The following is a 17,356-nucleotide window of genomic DNA, read 5'->3' on the forward strand; positions in this document are numbered from 1 at the left end:
GAGAAAAAGCAGCATCCTCTGACGCTAAACAGCCAAGAAGCCTAAGCCGCTTCGGAGCACTGCGGCGCGAACTCCGCTACGCGCGGTAGAGTTGGTGTGACGCCACTCAAAAAAGGGACTTAGATCGTGGCCATTTTTCTCCTTTCTAAGTGCGTCTGACATATTTTCTATCAAAGCAAAAGCAGCACTTCCTGGTTTCCAGTTGGCGTCGGAGAACTCGGCGCTTCCTGGCGTAGAGACGCAGTATGCGAACAGAGCAGCCCCTTGCCTCCGCGTCTTTTCCTCAGTGTGAGATTATCCTTTTGCTTCTGGCCTGGTCTGAGTTGGCGCCACAGAAAGCATGGACCAGACGAACAAAAAGTGGGGGCGACAGAAAAGTCCGGAGGGTTCCCTCAACGCAAGGCAGAGAGGCCAGCGTACCCAACCGTGTGGACCATCGACCTCAGGGCCGAGCGACAAGACCCCGCCCACTGTCTACCGCCACCCTGGCGGAGGCGGCTGCTAAAGGCCGGAAGGCGGGGCCGCCAGATCATCGCGCGAGACCAGCCACGCGACTTCCCAGAAATCCTCGGGAAACATCTTTTTAACGGCCAGGGAGCCGGTTTAGGGCGGAGGGGTGGGCGGGGCCTGCCCATATATTTAGCGGCACCGGAGGCCACGCCCCAAATCGGAAGTGACGGAGAGGAGCTAGCGCGTCGAAGATACCTCTATGGTTTTCCTCCCGTGCTTGAGTCGGGAAATGGCCGCGGTGTAGTTACGAGGAAGATAAGTCCTGGGAACCGTGCTTCGGCGTGTCAGGTAGGCCTTGCGTTGCATTCAAATCACTCAAAGGGCAGTGTATGTCGAGGAGGAATGAATATTGTTGAACCTTTTGTTGGTAGTGGCGGGTTGGCGGCGACAGGAGAACCCAGGAGACCTTGCGCCGTTATTTATGCGTTTCCCGGTCAGCTTCCCTCAGCTTTTCGAGGCACTACGGCCCGAAAAGGTGGGGGTGGGGTGAGCAGCGAGAACGGTGTGAGCGCGCGCGCGCGCGGCTCCGAGCCTGGCTCGATACCCACGGACCGCGCGGCCTTCTCATGCGCTTGCGCAGATCTCTCTCTTAATCCCTTCCCCCATTTCCTCAGCCCGGACCTCTGCTCGCGCCCGACTGAAAGCTCGCCTCGCGCACGCGCGCTTCCTCCTCCCTCCCTTCGCCGCCTACGGCCCCTGAGGCGGCCCGAGGTACAACTTGTGTTCGCCTCTCGCCACCTTTCTTCCCTGCCTTTGGGGCTTTGATAGGATCACTCACGTGCAGCGAAGTGCCTTGGGTAGGTTAGCTAACCCCTTTCCGCGTCGTTTGAACTCCTTTTCCCCGGCTTCACGCTCCCAGTCGGTTTACGCCTTATTTTGGTTACCTCACTTTGTCTTAGGATCCTGTTCCGCTCTTCAGACCCCGGCATCGCCTCCGGGGTTGCGGGAAAATTTTCTTCGGGGCTAATCTAATCGGGCCCCCCGGTAACTCTGCTTTGAAGCGAAAGTGCACTTTTGACTGTAGGAGTTGGTGCCTCATCACGGTTTCCTAGTTTGGGCAGCGGGCCTTAGTCGATGGATCTAAGAACGGCCCCGCCACCCCCGGGCCTAAAGGGCAGTTGTGTAGTACACGCGAAGCCACGTCCTTTTTGCGAGTTTCAGCCCCTTGTACCTCGTTAGAAATGTTGTAGCCGTGGTTGGTACAGTTGGTGGTATACATGGAGGGGAGTGGTGAGTTGAGGTTAAGGACTTTGCCCTCATTTTATTTAATTAAGTCCGTAGTTGGCTTTATTTACTTTTAAGGTTTATCTCGTCAGAATCAGTTAGCAGTACTGGCAGCTACTTTTCGATGTCAAAAATTTTTTTTTTTATAAATCATTTTGAATTGAAAAAACTGAGACTAAAGTTGGAGGCAGATATGACCAGAAATGATGTACAGAGATTAGCTGCTTCAGACTTGTATCTTTTTGCAGCAGCGCCTTTAAAATTTTTTTGGTATTAAAAAGCAAAACAAAATTTCTTATCTCTCAATGTGAATTTTCCTTCCGATTGGACTGTAGCTGGGAAGAAGGATTGGGCTGCAGGTCAGACAATAAAGAACCTTTACAGAGGAAAAACCCCTACCAGTTTATTTGCATTATTATGTGATCCTAGCCAATTTAGGGTAGGTAATCGAATCGAAGATTTGTGTGTCTGAAATAACTCACTTTAGGTGAACAACCTAAAGCCTGTTTACTGATGGCAGTTAGCTTTTTTTTTTTAAATACCACACTTTCACTGATACATTGTGGTAAACATTGAAATCCCCCTTGATTCAGATAATTAAAATGGTGGCAAAGGAAATTTTTTAGGCAGAGCTGATTCTTGACTTGGAAGAACAATAGTATTTTAGTGCTTGGAAATAGACCTGTAAAAACTTGTCACTTGGTAGGCTCAGGTCTAGTTGAGTTTATTGAATGACTTAATGTGGGCAGCTAGCTGTACTAGATTAACTATGTGAGTCAAGACTTAACAGAAGCGAAGAAAGTCTTTTCAGTTCTACATAGAGCTTTGGATTGGGAGTTTCCAGAAGCTACATTCGAAATCATTAGTTGACCACTAGCTGAATTCTCCTGTGTAACTTACAGTGATTTATTAAATAACAAGAAGTAGGTAAGGGAATCAAGAAGTCCAACTTATATCTCTGGGTAGTAAGTGTAAATGTTTAGTTTATAGTTGTAGGTTAGGAATTTGTTCGTTTTTCAACTCCAGTTTCTTAAACAGTGGTCATCAGTATTACGTCGGAGTCTTAAATATTTAATGTTTTATTTGTCCTCAGGGCTGGGAAAGAAACAGTCTACAAACATTAATGTAGTAATAATACAGGCTTACATTTGTGTATTATTTTGGAATTTTCGAACACTTTAATTTTACTTGATCCAGTATTTGTCCTTATACTAGGTGGAGGCCAAAAAAGGTAGAAAACTTTTTAGGGCTACATGAACCAGGGATTGGCACACCCTGGTCTAGAACGAAGGTATTCTTTCTTCTTCTCAGTTCTGTGCGCTTTTTTTTTTTTTTTTTAAAGCTGGCTGACAAGGAGCTGGACAAAGAACCAAAAATTTGCAGCTAAACCTATCATTTTTTAAAGCTTTTACTTGTGGAAATTTTCAAGCACAAAGTAGAGAGAATAGTGAACTGTTTGTTATCTAGGTTAAATAATTATCAGCATTTACCAATTTTAATATTGGTTTTTTTCTGTTTCTTAAAAATTTTTATTTTATATTGGCATATAGGTGATTAACAGTGTTGTGTTTCAGGTGTACAGCAAAGTGATTCAGTTATACATATACATATACCCATTCTTCAAATTCATTTTTTCTGGAGTGTTTTAAAGCAAAATTACTTTTTTGTAATGCTGGTTAATGCCATATCAAACTTAAATATAGTAATCATTTGAAGCAGAGTTAATAAACTGCAGTTAAGACTGTCACAGACCAGGTTTACCAATAATGATAGTTAACATTTGAATGCATACCATGTGCCAAACTTTAAGTTGCTTACATTTATTAGTTCAGTTTGTTAATTTTAAACCTATGAGTAAGTATCGTAATTAACCTTATTTTATAAATGTGGAAACTGAAGCTGGAAGAGATTAAGGTAATTTGTCCAGTGTTGGACAGCTAGTTAATGGTCAAGCCAGAATTTTGAACCTAGTCAGTTGGAGTAAGAGTCATGGGATATTAATTTTAGGATTATTGAAGATGTGAATAGCAATAATTTGTTTACAAAATCTGGAGCCCAGATTCCCTGAGTATGATAAAATTAAGACGGCTCAAGTATGCTTGATAGGGTAACCTAAAGAATCTCTTCTGGAGGAGCTTCAACTTGTGTATTTTGTTGAGCCCAGTTGTCTTTGCTCTTTGCATCACTTGTGTTCTAGCTGATCATTATGTTATTATTATTATTCCATAAACGATATGCTCTGTTAAGATATTTAAGAACTTTATTTATTTTTGGACCTGCTGCCTGGCTTGAGGGATCTCAGTTCCCTGACGAGGGATTGAGCTGGGCCACATCAGTGAAAGCCCAGAATCCTAACCATTAGGCCACCAGGGAACTCTCTTTAAGAACTTTATTTAAAAAAATAAAGCCTGACTCATTCTCTTGTGTTCTTCACTGGTTGGTGAATCATTTGGATAAAGGTGCATGAAGCACTTTATTCTCTCTCTCTTTTTACAGTGTGTTAGTAAGTGATCTTGTTTAGAATGGAGGGAAGATTGATTTGACATTTTGAATTATATATGTAGGTTATGGCCACATCAGGCAGCTGTCAGGGTATCGGAGAGAGCACAGGAGATCTTGGTCAAATTCTGGATCAACTTTTTACAGTCTGTGACCATGGGCAGCCTAAAAGGGCAAACAGATCTCCTGTTTTTGCCCCCAAATTTGCACTTCTTCCAGATACTTGAGCCCAAAACTTAGAATTTAGGAGCACCATTGATTTTTTGTTTTCTTTTTTTCTTTTTTTTCAATTCCCTGTGCTTCATACCACTAACAGTCTGTGAGCAAGTACTGTTGACTCTATGTACTTCCAAACCAGATTCTGGATTTGCTTCTTTTTTCTTTCTTTATTGCTACCACTTTATCCAGGCAACCATTATATTGAACTTCAACCTTCTAATTTGTCTTCAAGTTCTTCTTTCCAAGTTGTTCATGCTCTACCCAGCAGCCATCTTAAATCATATGGTGACTTCCCTGATCAGGCTTTCCAGGGCTTTCCCATTACAGTTAGAATAAAATCTAGACTCTTCACTCTGGCCTACTTACTAGATGCTATTTGATTTGCTCCTTTCTTGTCTCTCCTGTTTTATCTTATACCCTCTCCTTGATCACAGCGCCTCAACCTTCTTACTGGTCTTTTTGTCCTGAATTTGCTACATTTGTGTCCTTTGCCTAGAATGCTTTTCTTTTCTTGGGTCTTTGCAATGTTCCTTGTCTTTAGCTTAACTGTTACCTCTTTAAACATGGTTCAAGGACCCACCATAGTAGTCCTGCTCTTCGCCTCTTGACATATTACTTTTTTGTTTTCTCTCTTCCCCTAGCTTGAACATAAGCTCCAAGAGAGTAGGGAACTTAATGTCTCACTTAAAGTGTTATATTTCCTACACTAGAATAGTTGTGCCTGGCTTGTGATAGGCACCTTTGTTGTAAATTCATATGAATTCTGAAAGCTTAAATTCATCTGAAAGATGGGGTTAAATATGTAGTTTATAAGATTATGAGGATTAAATCAGGTGATTTTATTTAAAGTCACCTAGCACAGTTCTGGGCACATGGTTGGTAGTTAAATTTGCTGTAATTTGTTGATTTCTGTTCTTCTTTAGTTGTTTTTGGGAGGGCAGGGACCTTTTACAGTTATGTCTCCCATAATATTTAGCACAGTGCTTTGTACATAGATTTCATTAAAAAAAATGGAGATTACAGTCTTTGTACTATCTTAAATATTAATATATTATTAAATGTTAAATATAATTTACATTATATATTATTAAGTATATTGTGTGACATTTTATATATGATCATTGAGTTCTTGGTATGGATACTTGAGAATGTATTCATAGATTGTGAACAAGAATGTATGTCTCATCTACTAGTCTAACAGCCTACAGCCCCTCCTTCCTCACTGCTATTTCTAGTGTATATTTTCTTGGAACTTCAGAAAATCATCACTTGGAGTAAAGAGAGATTTGGCAGTTGGTTCTTCTCTGGATATATAGAAATTAAAATTAGCCTTTTAGAATTGTTTGGGGGAAGAGTTAGCTAAAATGAGCCTTGTATCACTTCCAGCAGTGAATCAGTAGTATTGGACTTCTAGGTCAGCATAAAGTTTCATAACAACGCACCAATTTAGATGATGAGAATTTTCCTCTGCCCACTTGGGGGATTTGATATTTTTAAAACTAAACATGCAAGGACTTTAGAAATCTTTTTGTTTCTGTATCCATGACCTTTTGTTTTTGCTAATTTTTATTTTGGTGTATTTCCCTTAATTGCTAAGTTTCTGAAAGCTCAGATCTCTTAATCCCCTCAGCTGTAGGGCCATGGGTATTTAGGGGACATATTCTTGATTTACCAGTTTAATTTTAATTTCTTCTACTTTGTATTTTCATTGTTATTACATTTTTCATTGGATTGATAACTTGGTAAGATTCACAGATTTTCATATTAATGTTTTTTTTTCATTCAAGCTGGTTTATGAATTCCTTGAGTATAGGCATGTACAATGTTAATTGTTTAGTTTCTGCTCCCCTAATGTTTTTTGACTGTTCTTTGCACATAATTGATAATCACTGAATGTTATTCATTAGGCTAAGTTTTTCAGTAAATACTGAAACTGCTTAATAGTCTGTGCAGAATTTAAATTTATTTGCATAGTAATGGTAAATTAGGAAGAGCATTGGCTTCCAATAGATATTTGTTTCATATACTGGCTGTTCTTTTATTGGAACATCTGTACATGTATCAGAATGCTTTTAGGCACAAAATTAGAATTACTGTGATGGCTGTTACACGAATTTAAAAAAACAGCTTCAAATGAAACCAAACTGTATGAAAGGAAGTGACCAGGAGAGAATAAGGTAAATAGCAGAGCACTAAAATAAACTCATATTGTAGTTAAGTTACGAACTGTAGCGTTATGAATACTAACTATAGATACACGACATGTTTTGGTATACCAAGATGGCCACTTATGCCAGCCACTTTGGAATTTTCTGATAGGATGACAGCATAGCTTCTGTTTTCTAAAGCCCAAATTGCTAAAATTAGAATTCAGGTGTTTGAATTAAAGGTGCTTCAGTTTCATAATGCACTGCTGCATTCTGATTGAAACAAAAAAAGTTAAGTTCCTTTAAGCTTTTGTGGTTAAAAATTTATTTCCTTAATCAGTTTTCTATTCCCTGAAATATTTAGTGCCTTTATTAAGAGTTTTTTATAGCAGTGTTGAGTGTGATGCCTTGTAAACAGTGGATTTTTAATTTACCATAATTCAAATTCATTTTTTTTTTATCTTTGCTAGGAGTTTGAATTTAGAATTTAATTTCTCAGAACATTCTCTCCAGGAAGAATTTTACAGTATCTCAAAGACTTCACTTGATTGCTTGATCCTGCATAAAACCCAAGGTAAATAATATCCTTTATTCTAGTTTTCAGTTTTGGCTTATTTAAGAAAATGTGACTTCTGAACTCATGATTTAGACTGATTAAAAGTGATGTGGTCTGAAACTCTTGGGGGCTTTCTGGTGGCTTGTATGAAGTAAGCCAGATTTTAAAAGATAGTTTTAAGGAAAAGATTGTCTATCTCTTCTGCTTCTAGGTTGTGTGCCTGCTTCTACTTCTATAAACACATCTGCTTAAAGACTCAGAACACACAAAGTTATTTAAAAATAAAACAAGACAAAATAACTCTGCTTATTTAACTACCTTCCTTTATGCATGCAAGAGGAGTTCTGTAACTTAGCTTTTTTCCCCTTATGTGGGTGTTAAGGTAATTAAAATTGATTGCTTATTATGTGCTAAGCATTGTATTAAGTATATTACATGTATCAACTTGTTTAATCCTCACTGTAACTCTGAGGAGAGTACTGTCTTTATGTATTTCCTAAGTTACTTGGAATTAAGAGTGAGAGAAGACAAAGCTGGTATTTGTCTCTTTGAAGATAGATATGTTTTGTTTTAAAATAAATATTTGACACCCCTTGAATTTGTCATTTAGGTGGTTTTTTGGTGAGGAAGTATGCAGACATTGTCTCCTCTATAATTCAGCTCATCTTAGTACTTTCAAATAGTATTTCATAATACTGAGCAAAGTCTAGGTAGGTCAAATAAGTGCCCTAAAACATTTTGGTAGTAGGAGAAATGGTTTAAATATATGGCAATTGCAGGCTATTAAGAAAGTTTAATGAGTTGTTTTTTATGGAAAAAATTACTTATTTTGTATAAGTTAGTGGAAATTTGGAAATAGTGTAGCAGGAATAAAGTTGGGAGGCATATGTACATGTTTAATTTTGTGAAGAGTAGATCTTATAAATTATTTAGTCCTGTTACTGATTTCTGTGAGGTCTGATTATTGTATTAAATACTAGGTAGTGTTTAGAAAAGTTACAATATTGGTGCCCAAGTTCTCTTTTTCGTGTAGTTCCAAATTATCTCTTTCTTGCAGCAATCTCTTCAGTTTATTCATCTTTTATCCTTTTCCATCTTCTCACCAGAAGGCTACAGGGTGAACCTAGGCATTGTCACATAAGTCCATTTTTATTCTGCAGTCATGACTATTGAAAGCAGAGCCATGGCTCCAGCTGTTCAGACTTAGTGACCTTTATTCTACTAGGAGACTATCCATCACCATTCCAAGCAGTATTGTATACATGGAGTGGTCAATTTAGTCCCAGTTCAAGGCCATAAAGCACTTATGATGGCAGTCGGGTAGGTTTATTCTGTATTTTTTAGTATTGCGCCACTTGTACTTTCTTTTTTTCAGGTTCGTTATCTGTAATAGTCTGATGTTATTTATCTTTTTTACAGGAGAGGTAGGCATTTGTATTGGGCATGGAATAACATCTAACATGCTGCTGTAGTCTGATATCATTGCTCTTTCTGGCTTCTGCAGCTGCTGCCTTTTTGGATTGAGGCACATAGGTGGGGCAGTCCATAGAAATCTTCTGTTGTGTCTTCACTATACAGTACCTGTCATGTAGGTGAAAATACAGTTTTAGTTAGGGATAATTGACTGTCTTAGTACTCATATGAATAATGATGAGTAATATCCTTTGAGAAACTTACGTCTTGTTAATTCAATTTGTATCCGAAAATAAGTTAAATAATTGAAACATCTTCACTTGTATTGTGATTTTAACCTTTTTCACTCTCTCATTTGACTAGGAGAAAAGAAATGGGTCGCTCCAATTCTAGATCACACTCTTCAAGATCAAAGTCTAGATCACAGTCTAGTTCACGATCAAGATCAAGATCACACTCTAGAAAGAAGAGATACAGGTGAATTACTGTGCTTTTAATTCCTTAAATAATGATAATAATCATATCAGCTAATACTTATGAAGTGCTTACACAGAGTGCTACATTCATTAACATGTTTTATTCTCAAAGAACCCTGTGAATGGATCTGTTGTTATCCTTGTTTTAGAGTTAGTTCACTGGGGGTCTTGGAATGTATTTCCTGCAGATAAGCGGGAACTGCTGTAATGTTAAGAGATGAATTGGATAATGTAAGAATTATTTGGCAGTAAGCAGTCTTTGCATACTGTTTCATAGTTTCTCATTTCTGACTCTGAGGTCTCAATAGGTTTATTGTTTAAAAATGATAAACTCTGGTTGTCTTTCTTTAAGTAGTAATACATACTTTTCATAGAAAATAGAGACCACAAGTTGAAAATAAAAGTGACCATAATTTCATTACGAATTAATACTTGTTTATGATTTTCCTGTACTATTTTTCTAGGCCTAAGTTTTTATTATGCATGCATTTAGCCAATGGTATCTCACTGGTGAATATTCTTCCATGGCATTACATTTTCTTTTAACACTATCACTTTAAGTGCCTGCATAAAGGTACTGTAATTTGTTAGTGTGTCCTGTTGTTGGTTGTCAATTTTTTCCCGTTTTCTGTGCCTTCATTCCTAAGCCCTTTATTTTCTCAATATTTACCTTAGAATTGAGATTTTCTTCATTGAAAACAGTAAACTTTTACTTTTGTATAAATGAGGGCTTTTTAAAAAATAATACATTTTTGGCTTTGACACTTTATTTACGTGTTATATTCAACCAGAAGTATTTGAGATGGTAGGATGTAATAGTTTATTTTTCTTGGATTGATATTTATTTCATTTTTAGTTCTAGGTCTCGTTCCAGGACATATTCAAGATCTCGTAGTAGAGATCGCATGTATTCTAGAGATTATCGCCGAGATTACAGAAATAATAGAGGAATGAGACGACCTTATGGGTACAGAGGAAGGGGTAGAGGGTATTATCAAGGAGGAGGAGGTAGATATCATCGAGGTGGATATAGACCTGTTTGGAACAGAAGACACTCCAGGAGTCCTAGACGAGGTCGTTCACGTTCCAGGAGTCCAAAAAGAAGATCCGTTTCTTCTCAAAGATCCCGAAGCAGATCTCGCCGGTCATATAGATCATCTAGGTCTCCAAGATCATCCTCTTCTCGTTCTTCGTCCCCGTATAGCAAGTCTCCTGTCTCTAAAAGACGAGGGTCTCAGGAAAAACAAACCAAAAAAGCTGAAGGGGAGCCCCAAGAAGAGAGTCCTTTGAAAAACAAATCACAGGAGGAACCGAAAGATACATTTGAACATGACCCATCTGAATCTATTGATGAGTTTAATAAATCATCAGCCACATCTGGTGATATTTGGCCTGGCCTTTCAGCATATGATAATAGTCCCAGATCACCCCATAGTCCTTCACCAATTGCTACACCACCTAGTCAGAGTTCATCTTGCTCTGATGCCCCCATGCTCAGTACAGTACACTCTGCAAAAAACACCCCCTCTCAGCATTCACATTCCATTCAGCATAGTCCTGAAAGGTCTGGGTCTGGTTCTGTTGGAAATGGATCTAGTAGATACAGTCCTTCTCAGAATAGTCCAATTCATCACATCCCTTCACGAAGAAGCCCTGCAAAGACAATCACACCACAGAATGCTCCAAGAGATGAGGCTAGGGGACGTTCCTCATTTTATCCTGATGGTGGGGATCAGGAAACTGCAAAGACAGGAAAATTCTTAAAAAGGTAAGAACTAAGAGAATTTAGATTATAATATTAATACTTCTGATCTTTGAATTCTTTTTGGATTTTAAGGCTAAAAATTGCATTGTGATGTGTATTTAGCTATTTTTACTCCTGACTTCCTTCAAATAAGATAATTCCAAGTTGGTTTTATTCATATCTTGTTAACTTTGGAAGTGAAGTATTCTAATAAATGTTTATGAAGCTAATTCATATTCCTCCTTTTCATTTTATCCATTTTTAGTTAGTCCAGAATTGAGAATATAAATGAGAAATTGAGTAGCATAAAGCATAACTAATGGTTAACATGTTGTAAACACAGTAAAAACAATATAACTAATGGTTAACATGTTGTAAAAACAGATTAATTTTATAAGTGTTAGCTTATTTTGTACTCTTCACCATTATAAAGTGACCTACATAAATAATGCAATTATATTACATGTTCTTGTGTGGTATTATAAACAGTCCAGCTACCAGTTTTTAACGAATGTACCTGACTAGAAAAGATAATAAATGGTATTTCTTACTCAAGTAAACATTTCAGAGAGATACTTGGTTTGAATTCTAATTTCAAGCATTGCTAAAGGTTACTAAAAAGCTTAATGAAAATGGGTTGCTAAGGTAGTGTGGTTGACTTACAAGTGAGGGAATACTGCAAGCATGCTATTTATGATTTAGTGCTATACAATCTAAAATTAATTTTCTTAGTGGACTGATACATAGTTTCTACTTAATGTTGCCAGAAATCATCATTTTCTACTGCAAAGTATATATGAACTATTTTGTGGTCTAGATAGACTATTAAATATCTAATATTAATTACCTTGAAGTCCATTTTTTAAAACTCTTATTTATATTAGATAAGTGAAATAGTCTGAGATTTTGAGTATAATCATAAAAAGTAGAATTTTAATAGATAAGTATATTGTTTATTAGTGGTTTTTAGCCTCAGAAATTAAGCTGTGTTGTATGTTCTAGAATCTCTGGAAATTTGGATTTGTTAGTGCAGAATTGTGGACTATAAATAGAACAGGCTTTTGAGAATGGCTTTACTTTTTTTAAACTTTAGGAAGTCTAATATGTAAATTTATTTAAAAACAGTACATAAGCTGTATGGATGCTTTTAATGCTTTTTAAAAGTGGAATCTGAAAAAGCACTTTTCAGTAGGGTTTTTTCCTCTTATTACCGGTCCTGTGATATTGGGAAGCACAATTAAGTATGCAAGTGATCTGCAATGAATGCAATCCAGAGTTACCATCCTCTTCTTTGCTTATTCACAGGTTCACAGATGAAGAGTCTAGAGTATTCCTGCTTGATAGGGGTAATACCAGGGATAAAGAGGCTCCAAAGGAGAAAGGATCAGAGAAAGGGAGGGCAGAGGGAGAATGGGAAGATCAGGAAGCTCTAGATTACTTCAGTGATAAAGAGTCTGGAAAACAAAAGTTTAATGATTCAGAAGGGGATGACACAGAGGAGACAGAGGATTATAGACAGTTCAGGAAGTCAGTTCTTGCAGATCAGGGTAAAAATTTTGCTACTACATCTCACCGGAATACTGAGGAGGAAGGACCCAAGTACAAGTCCAAAGTTTCATTGAAAGGCAATAGAGAAAGTGATGGATTTAGAGAAGAAAAAAATTATAAACTTAAAGAGACTGGATATGTAGTGGAAAGGCCTAGCACTACAAAAGATAAGCACAAGGAAGACGACAAAAATTCTGAAAGAATAACAGTAAAGAAAGAAACTCAGTCACCTGAGCAGGTAAAGTCTGAAAAGCTCAAAGACCTCTTTGATTACAGTCCCCCTCTACACAAGAATCTGGATGCACGAGAAAAGTCTACCTTCAGAGAGGAGAGTCCACTTAGGATCAAAATGATAGCCAGTGATTCTCATCGTCCTGAAGTCAAACTCAAAATGGCACCTGTTCCTCTTGATGATTCTAACAGGTAATCCACACTGATACCTAATAAATAATCTGTGGGTGGTTAGTTAATAATCCAGTTAATTATTTTCTGAATGTACTTACCATTTTCATATTCAAACCAATGGTATATTTTGTTTGTATGTGTCTGTTACCGATATGCTCCAGACCTGCTTCCTTGACTAAAGACAGGCTACTTGCTAGTACACTTGTCCATTCTGTCAAGAAGGAGCAAGAATTCCGATCCATCTTTGACCACATTAAGTTGCCACAGGCCAGCAAAAGCACTTCAGAGTCATTTATTCAACACATTGTGTCCTTGGTTCATCATGTTAAAGGTATGTTTAGTATGTTTCTTATCGTGAATTAAATTTATCTTGTAAGTAAAAAAATGAACAGCTATGTCTAATGATTAATGCACCCCAGGGCTAGCAAGTATATATAGACTATTAAATTTTTGGAAAAATAGCACTACACGAAAGAGCTAACAGTATGGTTAACATTAAGACCTATTTAGTAAAGTGATTTTTAATATTTAATAAAGTGATTAAAATGCTAAATAGAATTAAAACATACCCTAAAAATCTGTATTATGATAAAACATGACGCAGATTTATACAAGGCTAAAAGTCTTTTTGAAATGTACCGTAATACTGTATTTGAAGTGCAGGGTGCTTACAGATTATCTTTGATTGCATGCATGGGACTTGTATTAATGTACTCTTGGCATTGGATTTATAACAAAGTGGGGCAGTATTGTTATTATGAAGAATTTCTTTTTAACTTTTAAAGAAACTTGAAACCAGTGGGGAAAAACAGTATTAATTTCCTGTGTTAATTTTGTATTAGTTAACTTGTTATAATATTTGGCTTTTTTATATGATAAATAAACAAGAAAAAACATTATTAGGAGTTTTAAAGGGGAAAAATTTCAAGAAATTTATAAGTATGTTGGATAAGTAGTGATTCTGTGAATAGTGACTGATTAGGATAATAATTATGACATTTCTTTAGGTCCTGGGGTTGATAAGGGTGTTCGTTTCAACTGAGTAGTGATGTTCTATTTTCACTAGTATGTAGTTTTAGTTTCAAAGTTACTAATAATTTTCAAAGGTTTTAGCATGTGACTTTTTGGGCAAATAGAACTTGTTTTTATTATTTTGGTTTTGTGTTTGAAAGGCAGTTTACTTTGAAATAGTTTCTTACCCAGGAATCTCCATGGCTGTTGCTCTGAAAAGCCGTTTTCTGAAAAGTTTGTCTTTGGATGTGAGAACAACTCATAATAGCTGAAACTTGCCTTTAGCAAATTCTTTATGCATTTGATATTTCAAAACAGTGACTAGTTAATGAATTTCATTTTGACTGTAATTATTTAAACATAGTAACAAAAGAGTTTTGTTATTTGGCTATAACTAGGTTTGTGAACCAGTTTATGACCATATTACTGTGGTGCATAGAATATGAAACGTTAACATTTTTTCTTTTTTCACCTTTTTTTGACCTGTCTCCACATTTTACAATTTATTGGTGAATTTTGAGATCAGGTTTTCATAAAATTTTTCCTTTTTCGTTTTCCTTTTTTTTAAAAAAAAAAAAAAGAATTGTAGTTATGTTTCATTATTCGTATTGTGCAACCGATCTGAACAGCTCTTGCTTAACATAGAGCTGAAAATGCCCAGTGATGTTTTCTTTTTCATTGTAACTAGGTCCTGGAATATGTTTTGAAATGGCAAATCCATGTTTCAAAGTAAAATAGCTGTTGAAAGATACAGGCAAAGTTGAATCTTCTGTCTTCCTGGCAAAAATGGCATAAAAACTGAGTTGCTAGCTCAAATTCCTGGGTTTCATGGAATTATGATTGAGGCACTACCCTTGTAGTGGCCGTTTCAAGTTTTAATGATTGGTTATGAGACATGTGCTGGATATTGGGCGGTAAGTTGACACAGATGTATGTTGACCTGTTAAGCAGATAGCTTGCTTCATAATGTAACATTTCATGACTTTATACGTCTTTCTATATTACATCTACAGCATATTTTGAAATGGTTTAAAAACTAATCAGTATTGCTATTACTAATTTTAAAGTTGTTGAAAGACAAGACAATAATATCAAATGTGCTGTCAGGTTTGCCAAGATGCCAGAGTTTTGGAGTAATTAGTGAGTGTTAATTGATTTAAAAAATATTTTTCCAATTGAAATGGCAGTATTCAGTTTTTTCTTAAATCCAGTTTTTGTTGTCAACATAGTTCTTGCTGAAATACTTTGATTAGCTTACTAAAACTAGCTGTGTAGTTACCGTAGCATTTTTTGTTTCCTGCAAATGATTACTTGAAGTTAACTTCATTGGTTCATATTGGCAAGGCTTAAGGACATTCACATATTGTTCCTTTTTGTTCTGTTTGAGGAAGTGTAGTGCATTATTGAAATGGAATTAGAGACTCAATTTAATATATTTATTGTTCTTGGTCTATATGCAATATTGACAGGGACCTGTGAGGAACTTTGCATCAGTTACCTGTTGAGGTACAAGAAGTTACAAGGGACAGGGTAGGAGTTCTTTGTAACAATTGGTTCTCTTCTGCTAGGTTTCTTGAGTATTTTTATTTTCTTTTCACCTGCTACATGCCCTTCTGTCACAAATGAAAATCGCTCTTAAAGTAAAGATAACTAACTGGGCAGTGTTTCTCCTAAATCAACAGAGCAATACTTCAAATCAGCTGCAGTGACTCTAAACGAGAGGTTCACCTCGTATCAGAAAGCCACTGAAGAACATAGTGCCCGGCAGAAGAGCCCTGAGATACACAGGTAATGTATACTGGGCATGTAAAAATGTTGTTTTGATAGGAAGACACTGTTTAAACAAGTTTATGTTGGAACTTTAGACAAGATATATGGAACTACGTGGATGTCATGACACAAACGAACTTTGATTTGTAGCTTGAATAAATATATTTCCAATCTTGAAAAGTTTGTAATTTACTGTTTCTTTTTAATTTTCAGTTTTATTTGGTTTAAACTGGTTGTTAGAACTTAAAACACTAATTCTTATCACTTGCCAGTATGAAATTAGTTACAACATCTGTATGTTGGGAGGGGGTTGGATGCCTAGAGTAAGTAACCCTTGAATTCGATTTACTTCCAGTAAGTTTGTAAAATTAAAATGCTTGGTGAAAGGTAGAATTGTTTTTCATGAAAAGATCATGAATGTTGAAGTCAGACGGTTATATTCCAGTCCTTGCTCTCTCACTTAATTGCGTTGTGATAAAAAAGTTATTTAATTGCTTAACATTAGTTTTTCCCATCTACAAACAAGAATAACAGTGCCTGTTTTGCAGGGTGGTGGTGACAATTAGTATTGATTATAAAGTATCTAGTTCGGTGCTTAATACAAAGTAGGTATGGTTTTGGTGGTCACTGCTGAAGAGGCACTGAGAAGATGAAACTGACACTAGCTTAAAAAGGCAAGGAGAGGCACAGAATAAAACTAAAGATCTACTGAATCTGTAAAAATATTGGAGATACTTAAATAATCCTATTTGTGTATTCATTGATACACAATGATTATAATTGTATGATGATTAACACTTAAAATGATAATGTCCAATTTAATCAAAACATGTTTTCCTTTTTTTGATGGTTAAAGTAAGCTTGATATCTTAAAAGGTCAGGCTTCATTTATATATAAAAAATTGGTTGAAGCATTTTAATTCATTTTTAATATAGTTTTTATTTCTTAATTATCTATTAGGAATTAGATTAATAATCTTGCTGTGCTAAATTAGACAACTGGGAGAGAAACAACTGTCTAGTATTTCCTTTACAAAAATGGACAATTTTAGGAATTTGTGGAACCATAAAGTTAATGTGACTACAAATAGACTTTATTTTACATTAAGGAGAATTGACATCTCTCCAAGTGCCCTGAGGAAGCACACGCGTTTAGCAGGGGAAGAGAGAGTTTTTAAAGAAGAAAATCAAAAGGTATGTTTTGAATGGACCTTTTTTTTTTTTCTCATGTTAACTTCAGCTTAGTTAATGATATTGTACTAATAAGCATGGTTTGTTTAGGCAAAATGTTTAAGGATATCATCTGTAACTTGTAAATACATTATGTATATATTTATGGTAGCATATATAGTATTTTCCTAGAAGAAATTAAGCTGACACTTGTACTATATAAGTTAAACCAAGAATAATTGTTTTAAATGCTACTGAAAGGAAGAAACTAATTCTAAGAAAAGGGCAAAGAATCAATGAGTAGACAAAGGAAAATTATGAAAGCAAAGATATAAATTATATTAGGGTTTCTGTTAGAGGTGAAATGGATGAGCCAGAATATTCCTTGATTTATGTGTGCCTAAATTAATATCTCTGGGTTCTTCACAGAGAGAACAAGAAGTAATCTCCATGCTACTGGGCATTTTTGATCTGGACTAAGAAATAAGCATTCTAAGAACTGGTTTACAAATGAACATTTGGAACAAAAACTGTGTTACAGTTTTTGTGGATTGGGGGGAAGAATGCTTTTAAACTTGAGAAAGGAGTCTGAATGACTGGAATTACTGGCGTTGGGGTCAGAGGACTCTGAGTATGGAATTCAGTCGTTAAGGGACTCTGATTA

The 17,356-nt window shown here is 36.3% G+C and overlaps 1 protein-coding gene across 3 annotated transcripts in view; it reads left to right on the top strand.

Annotated features, from left to right (window-relative positions):
* Positions 1 to 682: 682 nt before the first annotated feature.
* Positions 683 to 17,356, top strand: part of BCLAF1 (BCL2 associated transcription factor 1) — a 29,341-nt gene continuing 12,667 nt past the window's right edge. For all 3 annotated transcript variants that reach the window (XR_014326780.1, XM_082855450.1, XM_082855451.1), the window contains exons 1-8: positions 683 to 798; positions 7,070 to 7,173; positions 8,932 to 9,045; positions 9,901 to 10,812; positions 12,094 to 12,759; positions 12,903 to 13,072; positions 15,435 to 15,540; positions 16,632 to 16,716. Coding sequence is in view for 2 of the 3 variants with exons in the window: in XM_082855450.1 (XP_082711576.1) it covers positions 8,942 to 9,045; positions 9,901 to 10,812; positions 12,094 to 12,759; positions 12,903 to 13,072; positions 15,435 to 15,540; positions 16,632 to 16,716 (2,043 nt within the window). In the remaining variant the exon portion in view is untranslated. The remainder of the gene's footprint in view (positions 799 to 7,069; positions 7,174 to 8,931; positions 9,046 to 9,900; positions 10,813 to 12,093; positions 12,760 to 12,902; positions 13,073 to 15,434; positions 15,541 to 16,631; positions 16,717 to 17,356) is intronic.

The sequence above is a fragment of the Leucopleurus acutus genome (assembly GCF_964270905.1).
Source record: "Leucopleurus acutus genome assembly, chromosome: 15".
In the NCBI taxonomy this organism is placed as follows: Eukaryota; Metazoa; Chordata; class Mammalia; order Artiodactyla; family Delphinidae; genus Leucopleurus; species Leucopleurus acutus.